The 13,077-nt window shown below is 39.2% G+C and overlaps 1 protein-coding gene across 1 annotated transcript in view; it reads right to left on the reverse strand.

The window, feature by feature from the left end:
* The window catches only part of GDA (guanine deaminase), a 29,929-nt gene extending 20,380 nt beyond the window's left edge, over positions 1-9,549 (reverse strand). The window contains exons 1-3 of the mRNA XM_036402934.2: positions 9,347-9,549; positions 4,338-4,426; positions 2,473-2,644 (exon numbers count right to left, since the gene is read on the reverse strand). Coding sequence (XP_036258827.1) covers positions 2,473-2,644; positions 4,338-4,426; positions 9,347-9,469 — 384 coding nt within the window. The 5' untranslated portion in view covers positions 9,470-9,549. The remainder of the gene's footprint in view (positions 1-2,472; positions 2,645-4,337; positions 4,427-9,346) is intronic.
* Positions 9,550-13,077: the final 3,528 nt, after the last annotated feature.

The following is a 13,077-nucleotide window of genomic DNA, read 5'->3' on the forward strand; positions in this document are numbered from 1 at the left end:
CTGAGAAAAAAGCCAATAAAGCTGCCAAAATGCAGAAGTCTCATTTCAAACCGCAAGAACATTTAGTTATTGTGAAATTTTGCAGTGAAGTGGGAAGGTAAAAATATAGATTTTTAATTTCATAAAAGTTTTTTTAAGTCTGAGGGTTAATAAATACAAAAAACTGCTCACAACATTTTTGCAGTGGCTAAACCCATAGAAACCAGTTATTATTCCTTTCCCCAAACTGGAAATACTCCAATTTATATTTAGAAATACAAACAACTAGTAATTTTTTTTATTTCCTAGTTATGAAAGGCTCTCCAATTTTGATTGTGAAACAACATTTATGTAGTGTTAGCAAAGCAAGGTTTTTGGGAAACATGGTGATTTAGCAACCTGATCTAGCTGGAAAAACCTTCTTTTAGCAACCTGATCTAGCTGAAAAAACAAGTAGGGTTTTCATGTATCAAAAACCTTTGTTTCTCCCAAATACCAAGTATCAAACTTAACTGTAAAAGTAAACTGAGCAAAACCACTCAAACTATGAGTTAATTATTTATCTAACATACCATTTGAAAGGAAATCCCCATATTACTTTTGGGGAATATAATAGTAAATTACCAGGTATTTTAGTTACATTAATTCATGATGAAATTTATAGCTTCTCTCATCCTTGGGACTGATGCAAACTATGTTGACCACTTATCCAACATACAGACCTACACTATACTTTTGGGTTCTGGGTACCAAATAATTTGAGAATTTCTTAAATTTCTTTTAATGAGATAAAAGGTGGGACATTCCACACAATGTTTAGAGGAAGGATAGAGTTAATTATTTGACAAACATGAAGCCAAGCTCTGTCTTTTCCTTACAATATTCAAATTAAAATCTTTATAAGTTCCAAAAAAGTCTCAAAATAGCAATGTCATTACAAAGACAAGTTACCTTTGTCTTTTCTAGGTTTTAAAATTCAGAATTCTCTACTTCTGAAATCCTAACAACATTGTTAAAGTAAATCTAAAAAAATTCTGTTTCCAAATCACCAGCACAAAGAGGAGGTTCCAACTAAAAGGAGGAAAATTTCACCTAAATTGTTTCTTTTGCTGAGTATAGAAGGCATTTGCTGGAAACAGGACTTTGATTTGAAAAAATCAACTGTTTTTTCATCACAACTTCATAAGCACAATGAAACTTCTGAAAAAACATCTGCTCCATGAAGGTTTAGTTCTGTTTCTAACAGATGAAGGTTATAATTGGCCCCTTCAAACACTGCAGAGTGTGGTATTATTTATCTTCCATAGGTGAAGACATTTTCCTAACCCTGTTCTATTTGATTCACATGGGGAGAGCCTAACTGTGGTGTTCAGGCTCCCACAGCTAACTTCCACCTCTCTCTGGCAGCTCTTTTCCAGATGATTCTGTGACACACCTTGCAGGGTGAGGTCTCTAGATGTGCTGGGGTCACTCAGCCTGCACTGTAACAGCATGTTGGGAACACGGCTCAAAGGTGAGGCCACCTCTATGTTTTAAGCACTTGAAGGCTTAAATGTGCTTGTCAAAGAGCTTATGACCAGGCTGCTCCTGCATGCTTTTATCATGGCAGATGGCAGAAAGTAATTTCTTTTAAAATTTGTGTGGCAGGGAACAGCATAACTATTTATTTCAGATTTGTTATGTTATTATATTGACAACAGATGCTTCCAGGGTAATAGACAAATGCAAGGCAAATTATGCTGGCCAAATAATTTAATCTGTTGAAGATATTTCAGTCCACATATTAAGGGATAAATATGAGTTATAGGCCAAACTAGTACTCTGCAATATGACCTAGCTGCTTGTTGTCCATCCAGTAGATCTTAAAGACTTTATAATGCTCAGATCCAGTCTAACTCAAACACAGTCTTTCTTTGACCCACAATACTGCTGAGAGACTCCTTCTAAAGCCCCTGGAGTGAAAGACATTCTCACTCTAAAGACCTCAGCAGCAGCAATGTCTTTCTTTACTACTCCAGAATACTCCAGATCTGTCATCTATCAGAAGTATCTTCTCTTTCATGCGTTTTTTTTCAGATGGTGGGTTCATAATAGAGGACTTATGTGGAAGAAAGGAAACATTCCCTGAATTTTTTTTTTTTACTATGCTTGGTTATTGCTACATTGAGGTTGTCTGCACCTGCTGGCTGTACTAATTCTGAGAGTAGATTAGTTATTGTAGATTAGTAGATGTCATTATATTCAGAAAAGGTGATAAACAGTTCATTGTTAACCTTGTGATTAAATGAACTCTACTGCCAACAACAAGAGAACAAGACTGTAACTAGTAACAGACAATCTTGACTAGCAATTAGAACAGTGGCCATCTTGGCTTCATCTGGTTTCCATGACAGTAAAACTTTCTCTACTCTTTCTGCCAACCTTCTGAGAACATGCCTATATTACACAAAAACGAATGCTGTCAAGTAGGTAAATGTCGTTTTCAGGACTTACAACAACTCTGGTGTACACTTCTTCTGCAAAACCACCATCCTGGTATTTGGCTTCTGTTGGGAATGTGTAAGCAGTCAACCACTGCAAAAGAGGCAGGTCTACTCTGGTACCAGTAAATGAATACTGAGGAGCATGAATATGTGTATCAACCAATCCTGGCATGAAGAATTCACTAAGGAAAGAAAATAAAATTGTAATAATCAAAAATGCCTCAAAATTCTCCATAGTAATGAGCTTTGTGTTAAAGAGTATACTTGATTAAAATCCATCAGAATAAATGGCAAGTACAGATTAATCTGTCTCTTCCAGCATCAGCCTATTAATTCCTGCTGTACCTCTACACATACCCACATTTTGGTATGAAGCAGTTGAGTAATATCATTTACACTACAAAATACATGTATGTACTGTGAGAAAAACAGTATAGGAGCAGGATTAATCTAATTATCTCTAATATTGACCCACCCTAAATGACAACAAACAAAGGGGAACTGACTTCACAATAACTAAAATTACTCCACTATAGAATCCACCTGAAAAAGAGATTTGTACACAGTCTTGTTTCCTAGTTTGAATATATATGGAATGCCCCTAGCTTCCAGACCATTATATTTACAAAATGTGACTTTCTGTATGCCAGTTTTCTTCTACATTATTTATATGTCTATATAGATATGTAAAATCAATGAATTTCAAGGCTTAATGGAAGAACAGACACTGTGTCTAAAAATGCAGACACAGACACTGGTGAAAAAAGCTCTGCTCAGTATCTTGACAGGAAAGGTATATTCGCAATGTAACTGTAAAACTATATGTTGTCATGCAATGTTCATGCAATAGCAGGAATGAATATATCAACATTACTAGGAAGTTGCTATGGCTATTTTGTTTTGTGCTGAAACTCCTTACTACATAACATTTCTCTCACTCCTCTTTCCTTCTCCCTGACTACTGAATGAACCGAATTTTGTCTCTTTTTAGCTCCTCTTTTTTCTGTTTTCTTGCAGGCAATATATGCTGAAAAGTCTTCCTTAATCGATTCACATTCTCAGCACCTTCCTTTTTCCTTAGGCTATTTCAAATGAAAAAATATCTGATTATTCATATATACTGTATGATTAGCCTTCCAGCAAAGCATAAAAGATTTTTAACAATTGATTACTGGAAGGTAGTTGCAGGTCTCAATGATAAGCCACAAGTCGTTTACAGTGCTACTACATGCAAAACATACTTCAAAATTTTTTCACACAGTCCAAAACTTTTTTACTTCACAATAAAGTTGGAGGATTTTACTGCCTGAAGAAAAAAAGAAATGCTCCAGCTGCAGTATGGAGAAATCAAAAGCTCTGTGTTTAGAGGGCTTAAATCTTCTAATTGTACTAATTTTTATTATGCAATGTGTCAAAGTCTAAGCAAACAAGTTTCATATCTGCAGTGTCAGTGTTATCTACATTTACTACATCTAGACTTTCATGGTAGGCACAGTCCACTGCTAACAAAATGGATACAAAATGTAATCTCAAGAAAGAATGGCACTCACTTTCATGAGCACGAAGTGATTTTGCCTGAAAATTAAATATGGCATTTTGCTCTGTGCAGCATATATCAGCCAGTACAATTCAGCCATGTCTGCAATTCTAAACCAAGGAATGCAAAAAGAGCATGGACTGTCTGAGTTGCATCCAGAACATAGCCACCTTTGGGTAAAGAGCTCTCACTGCACTAAAATGGAATTTTGGCCATTAAATATATGGGCATCATATGGTTTTAATGTGCTCCCTGTAAAAATGTATTCCAAAGACTCGCTTTACCTCACTCAAAGAACAAACTGCATTTGCTGTAGCTAATCTTAATAAAACACATACTGTTTACTCAGTTGTCTAATGTCAGATGTTTTGAACCCCCACGTCTTAGCCAGTTGCTCTAGCTGATCAGCTTGTTCCACAAACACAATCTAAAAAAAAAAAGAAAACATAGTTAAGTACCTCAAACATGCATCCCACATCAGCTTTATTTGAAGGCAAAACAAGCTATATCTTAAAACCAATTTTACACACTTACTACAGAGGTGTTAGGTGTGCATTGAGACTCTTGTTCTTCCAGACTATCAAGCATGATTTTGAAATACCTTCTCATAATCCAGTGAATAACCACACCCACCTTGGAACTTGTAATAAAACAGTTAATTCCTTCTCAGGTAATACACAGGCAGAACAGCAAAGACCTTAGTGTCCTGTAATGTAACGTCATGCTAGCAGTACAGTCACTTGTGAGGAGTTGTGCAACAGCCTTACAGGAATGCAGGTACAGTATTCACAACAAGAGGGGTCAAATTACCTCCCGTGCCTATGACTGACTGACATCAAGCTAAGTATTTTCTAATTTTCTGCTGGTGTTAGTCTTTTTTAATTTTTTCAGTGCCTATGATGAGCAAATAAATTGAAGGGGAAAATGTGGATAATATTTTCATTTTACAGAATGGGCTAAAAGGATGCTGAGATCTTTGTTTATTTCAAAATAAAACCCCACAATCTGGAGCCAAACTCAACCCCATTTGACTCCTAGAGAACATAGACTTTACTGATGATGAGTTGCTGTTGCCTAGTCAGAATTTTAACACATTTCCTATTTATTTTTAACTTCTGTGGTATTTTAATCTACAAGATGACTCTTAGCAGCTGAATTCTCAACTCTTTCATTCTCAGGTCTATCACTAATAGGCATGACAGCTCCCCAGGAAACAGACACTATGGAGCCTAGGAACTGCAATGCCCACTACAGGCTCCATGCAGGATGCAAGTTTCCTCAACACTTGACAATTTAGAGGACTTGGAAGTCTCCCCTGGCCAAAGACTGCCTACCTGAGCTTACAGAAATTCCTGCCTCTAGCCACAGCCTCTGCCAGAAACCAATTCATGGTCTTCTAACTCCCTTGGTGTAAGAGCTGGTTCCCCTAATTTCAAGGGAATACTCTTCCTGCTATCAGTATCCTTCTGCTCCTGGGATGATGCTCACATGGAGGGCCTGTGTCACCCTCATGACAGCAGTTTCTAGGGCATCAGTTAAAAAGAAAAACAAAACCACATTAAAAAAGGCAAAACTTAGTACTTTTAAAATGGCAATAGGAAGAAACTTAGGAGGAAGAGCAAGAGGACTGGAAAAAGCATTGTTTAGCACTTATTTGCATGCCATTTTTTATGTGCATGCTTCTTTTGCATAGAAATTCACCATTTTCTGTTTTTTCCATAGACAAAAATAAGTAAAGCTACTATACTGTAAATGCTGCTAAACTGTAGACAAGAAGTTATTGACTGCCTAGTCTTTTAAACTAATCATGGCTGGTATGATTTGTATTGTTTAAAGAGCAGATGTTTTACATTTTCAGTCAGAAAAAATATTAAAATAATATCATATAAATAAATACCACACTAGCAAAAATTGTAAGATTGTAGTATTCCATTAATAGTTGACAAGAAGCAGTATTGTCCTCCATGCAAACAGGAATACATCCAACTTAATTTAACTGTAGAAGGCTTGGAATACAGACCTACTGAAATATCTGATGTGCAATAAAGAAGATGTCATTCAGATATTGAAGTCAAAATGGATGCAGAATGAGCAATGTTAGAGCTGCTGGGGGGGAGGGGGGGAGGATGAAGAGGGAGGGGAAAAAAGAGGGAGAGAAAAACATGAAACATCAGATGACAAATTCTGGAAACAGGCGTTGCCATGGAAAAGCAGTGGCTGTTATGTACTCTTAGGGTGCAGAAAAATAAAACATCTAAATCATGGAAAAATGAAGAAAATATGTTTCAAGGAAGCTGGGTAGATGAAATCAATTCTAAACCTGACACCTGGTCTCTTATGGTTGAATTAGGCTATGGGCAAATCAACAAGACCTCTACATTTTTTTCAAACAAACTTCCCAATGGAATTCCTTAGTCAGCCAAGAGTTGTTCCCAATTGCTTTAGGATGCATTTCTAATGCTGAATGCTTTAAACTCTTTGAGATCCTATGCTTGGACATTTCCTTCAGTATTTGCTTGTGCATTCAAGGTAACCAACTGGATGCACAGTTCTTTAAATTAGTTCTGCACCTCAGCACTGCAGAAGCAAGAAGAAATTCTACACCAGAGTCACTACAGAGTCAAGAGAAGTGCACAAGACTAAGAACTTCAGCTTTAAAGAAGGAAGTCAAGGAAAATAACTGGCACTTTGGGAAAGGTATATCACAAAACACAGAATTAGTGGCTGCTAACCCCATTGTCCAAACACTTCCATAAGTTCTCATGTGTTACTCATGTAATGGGGCTAAAGAATCCAAAGATCAGGGGTAAAGCTCTCCCAACACTTGTGACTAATTCAGGCCTTTTGTATACCAAGTGATGCCCAAAGCTCTTCCATTAAAGTATAGCTGGTCAACTAAACCGTGCATCAACCCTGATGGAGCAAACCCTGAGTGCCTTCAAGCACCACAGTGCAAATATCTTACTAACAAGAAAATGGAAAGTGAATTATACTGGCTGAAGGAACATGGTTTGCTTGGATCCAGCAGTGCCTGGCTATGACATTCAGAGGTGAAAATGAGAAGGGTCTGGCCCTCTTTCCCCTCCCACATGCTCTCCTCCCTCCCAGTTATCAAGTGATGCCTATTGTTTGCCTAGTTCCCAAAACTGGAATATGAGAGACAAGAACACTCACAACACCCAGCTGCTAAAGGAACTGCCCAGCCTGCTGAGAAAGTGGAAGCAGTGAATTCCAGATGGATGGTACCTTCCTCCTTGTACAGCTGACATGTGTCCACTCACTGTCACGACAGGTTGAAATCAAAACTTATGCTTAAAATCCTTATTCCACAACTCTTGCTCTTTTCATAACTTAACAAGGGCTTTTAGCTTAATATTTTTTTCTATTTACTTAATATTCTTCTCACCTAGGATAATTACACCAACATTTCAATAACAACTCATATTTTGTACCTATGTCTGTTTTCTTTACCCTGAGGAATGCTGGTCTTTCTCATTGCTTTTCCTCAAGGGAGACACTACACTGTTCTGCAAACCACTCAGTAAAACATGGTCCTTACTTTGCTAACTTGATGATAAATTGGGGTTTTATATCCAAAGGCAATGATTTTCTTCATAAAACTTTGGGTAAAAACATCTGGGGTAAAGAAGGGAGATGACATTTTACATCCCTTGAGGACATGCAGGGACCCACACTGCAAAACAGAACCCAGTTGTTCATACAAGCTCTGACACACAGTGTCAGACCATGCAAAATTTTTACATGATGGAGTCAGCAACATGAGGCAAAAGGACACCTGTTTAGTTAAATTTACATCTTTGGGAGGAAAACAGAAGCAGTTTTGGTGTAAATTTGAAAAATAAAGGCAAGTCATTTTCTAATCACTATGTCTTTCTTGAAAAGCCAACTCTTCTGTGATTCCAGTGGTTGTTCTGCGTGAGGCTACATTATGAGTAATAGAGAGAAAAGAGAGCATATGGGATACTCACTGTATCAGTCCCTGGAATATTAAAATGTCAAGAATTTATAATAAAAAGAGAAATAAAATTGCTTGTCATTGTATTCTGGTGGGAATTTTATTTAAGGAAGATAGTGTTTTAATGGATTTAAAGAAAAAAAAACTTCTGCCAATTTATGCAAGAAAAACATTATACTGCGAATCCTTGTTCCCTAGGAAAAGGAGACAGTAAGTAAGAGCACAGATGTCTAGGTGTAGCTTACTAATATACCTCTTTTTCAAGAAAATCACTAAAAATCTTGATTTCATATGGATGCTGTGTAGAGACACTTTTGCAGAAATTGACATTAAAGAGAGTGGGATGGGGTATGAATTTATGCCTTGTGCACCCGAGTTACACCAGTCAAACCTTTTTACATTTAATTTTTACATTTACATTTAACCTTTTTACATTTAGATCTATTGTTTTAGTGGACACCAGCCAATACATAACTATGCAAGTCTTTACTCCCTCCTGTTCATCAAAATACAGCTCCTCATAACTTCAATACACCTTGCACCAGACTCCTCAACAGCTATAAAAGGTCTGTCTTGAAACAGGCCCTCATGGACCCGTGCAAATAGAGAAAATGCACTGTTAGGGATCAAACTGTGTTTTGCACATATTTCAAATGTTACTGAAGCCTGTTATTTAGCCACAAGAAAGAAAACTACTTTTTTAGATTTCACATAGGGTGACCATATCACCAGTCTACTTGCACAATCTGCACTATGAAACTGAGTTTCAAGTGTGATAAGGGTTAAGGAGATACATTGCTTCCCTGCCAGACTCTCTTCTACATTATCAGTAAGTGCAATTCTTGTTTTAAGCTTAGTTCATACTACTGAAATGCCCAAATCACAATCTTTCTAAATCTTTATGGGTATATGCCATAGGGGGGATTTTTGTGACGAGAAGGTGAAAAAAACCTCATTTAGATGGCTGTGCAGTGGGTAGATAGCTATTTTCACCACCACTCTTTAGATACCCTTAGAATAATAAGAAACCGAAAGAAAACAGAATCTGAGAGAATGCCAGATCTAGGAACGCTGCTGTTCCGGGAACGCTCGGCACACCTCAAAAGCAGTTTTATGCCAACTGCAGACTCGTGCCGAGGGGACCCTCCATCCCGGTTAACTCCAGCTCCCGCAAATTCCTTTTCCGCGGCGCCTGCCCCGACGGACGGGAGTGCGAAAATGTTCCGCTTTCTCCCCACAGACCGGCGGAGCCGGCCCTGCCTCTCGGCACCCCGGCCGCGGGCTCGGGGCCGCAGAGGTCACTCCCAGTGCCCGGCAAGGCATCGCCCCCGCCGCCCGCACCGCGACACCCCGCCCGAGCCCCCCACTCACTGTCCCGTTATCGTCCACCCCCAGAAGGTGTCCGTGCAGGATCTCCATGGGGGCGGAGGCGCTGGAGTGCACGAAGGTCCCCTTGAAGACGTGGGCGAGCGGCGGGCGCTGCGCGGAGCTCATGGCGGCGGCGGCGGGCGCGGCGGCGGGCGCGGCGGGCTGGGAGCTGCCACCCCGCGGGCTGCCTTCCCTCCGAGTCTCTCGGTGCCGCCGCCGGCTTCCTGGAGCTGTCACCATTTCCCCACCCCCTGGTGACTTTCTTTACGGGGAGTGGTTGCGGCGCAAGGAGGGCGGGAGGCCGTGCCGCACCTCCGCCTTCCCCGGGCGGGCGGACGGGGTGTCCCCCGGACCCTCGGCCTTCCCGCTGCCGGTGCCCCCATCCCAGGGATGTGCTCTCCCCCGAGCAAGAGGCGCGAACGACAGGGGAGATGCCCGGTGGGTTTTAGGGTCCCAGTTTCTCGCTGGGAAGCGGTGAGAGATTCGACAATGTGTCTGGTAGTGTTTTACGAGTGTCTGGCAATTCAAGTTTGCAACCAACCTGCGGGTTGTAACCACTTGCGGAAGTTTAATTTACAATAGGGTTTGTAGGTTGGAAAAGACCTTTAAGACCTTCAAATGTCAGACTGTCTCGTCAGTCCTCGGCCTCTGTATCGGACATTAGAAGAGTGTAAGAGTAGAGAATAGATGCCAGCTGAGGTACCAGAACTTCCAGAAATAGGCAGCCTCATTCAATGGATATGGTCTACAGAAAAAGAGAAAACAGCCTCAGGAGAATGAAAGGCAGAGAAAAATTAATTTTGTTAACTCAGAGAAATGTGTCCCTGGAATGTTATTCTGCTCCAACAGCCCAAGCCCAAGTTCACATAATGAACACATCCTAAGAGGATTGCTATTGAAAGTGTTGGACTAAGACTTCACAAAGGCAGAATTATGTGCATCAAGGATAACACCATGAATATCCTCTGAATTACTGTTTGAAGTGACCTTTATTCATCAATTTATCAAGTGACAAATGAGCTTGGCACCAAGGGCACTGACACTGCTATTCTCAGGGCTGCATTGCAAAGTTTGTCATTACATGGTTTATCGTTAAAGACCTTTGCACTCCCCGTTGTGCTGACACTATACAAAGGCATGGCAGATTATCTTTCCTACAAACTCTCCAGACTAACGGTGGGAAGAACGAGAAACACAGCAAGAAAGTGCAGAATAAATTTAATTTTAATCTGCTATGGGCAAGTCATCAGCCTCTATCTTGCCTTCTTTGCATAAGAATGTGTTATCCTAATGAGAATTAAGTTTAAAAAATATTGGATTTATTGATATCAATGGGATGTTCGTAGGTGGATTTTGACATCAGCTTAATCAGCCAATAGAGTGTTCAAAAAAAAGAAAAAAAAGACATGCGAAAGTGACTTTTACTTATATTGGCAATTCTTGTAAGAGTTCTTGCAGTTTAAGAAAACTCACAATGACATAAAATTGTTATTTAAGACATATTGCAGTTTTCTATTGTATTTCTAGCATCTTTGACATGAGAAAATAGCACACAAAACAAATCACAAGTCTTGCAGATTAATCTAGAAGATCATCAATCTTCTAGTTTGGAGAAGAAACTGGCATAAATATCTTTCATGCAATTTAGTCTATTTAAAACAAAATAACACTTTCTGTTTCTTTGAAATGCAGAGTAGTAAATTTTTCAAAAATAGCATCAGAAGTCTTCTCACTTAGGACTTGCAAAAACCCCTTTTCCAAAGTTGTTTCTCAGGGTGTTGCAGTTGTGGTCATCAAGGCTGCAGCTGAAATGAGCTGTTTTCCGCGATATTACTCCAGGCAAGGAAAATTGTCTTCTGCAGCAGGAAAGATAAAGAGTGGGAGAAAGGCTGGTTTTGCTACTGAGTAGCAAAATTGAGTAATAAGGGGAGTGGAAATGAGAAACGGGGCGAAGGGACCAAGCCCTGCAGCAGTAAATTCACTTGCTCCTCCTGTGAAGAAAGGTGGCAGCAGGCAGCACAAGAGCTTGGAATTTGGTACCAAAAGCTGTTTTAGCCTGATTTGCATTAAGTGAAGCACACAGCTGTCCTAGGACAGCATCCTGGAGAGGTAAACCAAGGAGCTGCTGCTACCAAACTCATTTACTCTGCTGTTCAAAATAATATTCAGCAGAGCTCAGTGCTTCTGAGGAACCTTTTGGTTGTGTTGTGAAGGGGGCTGCGCCTGAAAATGTCTGTCTTCAACCCTAGTTTTCCATTAAATATCTCAGGTATTGTCTTCAACACACTTAAAAAAAGAAGTGCAGTGATTTGAGTGAGATGTAATCCAGATAGTATTTATGCAAGAGAAGAAAACCAAAAATATGGACAGTCTGCTTCATTAGCACTTTTATGGAGAAATGTTAATAACACTGCTTGTGATATTTTATTATTTTTATTTCTTGGTTTTTTGGCTTTAGTGTGTTCCAAACACTCTGAAGTTATACAATTTCCTTGTCAAAAGAATTGTCAAAAGGAAATCTCTTCTTCTTTTTCCAGCTGTCACATGGGAAAGCATGGGAGCTGTGGAAAACTGCTGGTGGAAGAATGGTTAACACCCTTCCCTCCTCACAGATTTTTTTTTTTTAATTTTAATTTGCAACCAGTTACATATGCATACCCGATACTTACACGAGTCAAGGTGAGACCTTGGCCAACTATGAAAAATTGAGCCACCGCTCAAAAATGTTGTAAGAGTGAAGTATGTTTAGTTTATTCTGGGATAAACTGGGCTAGGCACTTCACCATCTGGAACAGAAGCTTAATGCTCTGTTGTGACTGTTACATAGTAATTAATTTAAGGAGTAGTTTAGTGGTTTATTTTCTCCTTCCCCAGAATAGTTGATGGTCTGGATAGAGACATTTAGCTTCTTATAAATCACACAATAGGTGTTCTTTTAGTAGAATTTAATATTATCATATATGTGTTAACACTTTTAATAATTAAGACTGTGTACTTTGATCTAATACTGTTTAAAAAAGAAAAAAGTCTGTCTCATTATTCAGTACCTTATCAGACTCTCTATGTCTTCTAAATTACTGACTTCTAGAAAATTATTGAAATTAGTCTTCAGGTGAGTCCTGAAGCCAAACATACTCAGGATTAGAAGAATAATCAGTCAATGTATTTCTAAGAGCACAAGGACAGATTTTAACATAATAAGAGTGCCTTTATTCTCCTTAACACTTTCACTTTCTGATCTTTTCTTCACTTGTCACACTGTGCCAAGGATGAATTCAATTAGTTGATTCACAGTCTCAGAGCACCTAAGCTGATCCTGCAACTTCTGAGAAATATAAGAAAAAGAAGCCTGCTTCTTCCCACTACTTTCAAAAAGTAGTTGATGGGGTACTTGCCACCAACAAGAAACTCCTCTGTCATGAGCCTGTTGAGGTCAGTGCCTGTGCAGCCTGAGTGCCAGGATATGAGAATTATTACTCTGATCTGGCAATGATGTTATTATAGCATTTATGATCAAAATGGACCTTGTCCATTATTTGTAACATAGCAACTAGATAAGAGGAGAGGAAAAAAAATACAGCTGATTTATCTGCCAATAATTTATTTTTTCCTGGATAAGGAAGAACTGATTATGCAGAACTCAATCTTTGGGATTATTAAAAATAAAAAACCAAACAGACAAAAAAACCCACCCCAAAGTAGTGAAGCATGATAAATACCTACTCTCAAGTGAG

This window comes from Molothrus ater, chromosome Z, assembly GCF_012460135.2.
Source record: "Molothrus ater isolate BHLD 08-10-18 breed brown headed cowbird chromosome Z, BPBGC_Mater_1.1, whole genome shotgun sequence".
NCBI lineage: Eukaryota > Metazoa > Chordata > Aves > Passeriformes > Icteridae > Molothrus > Molothrus ater.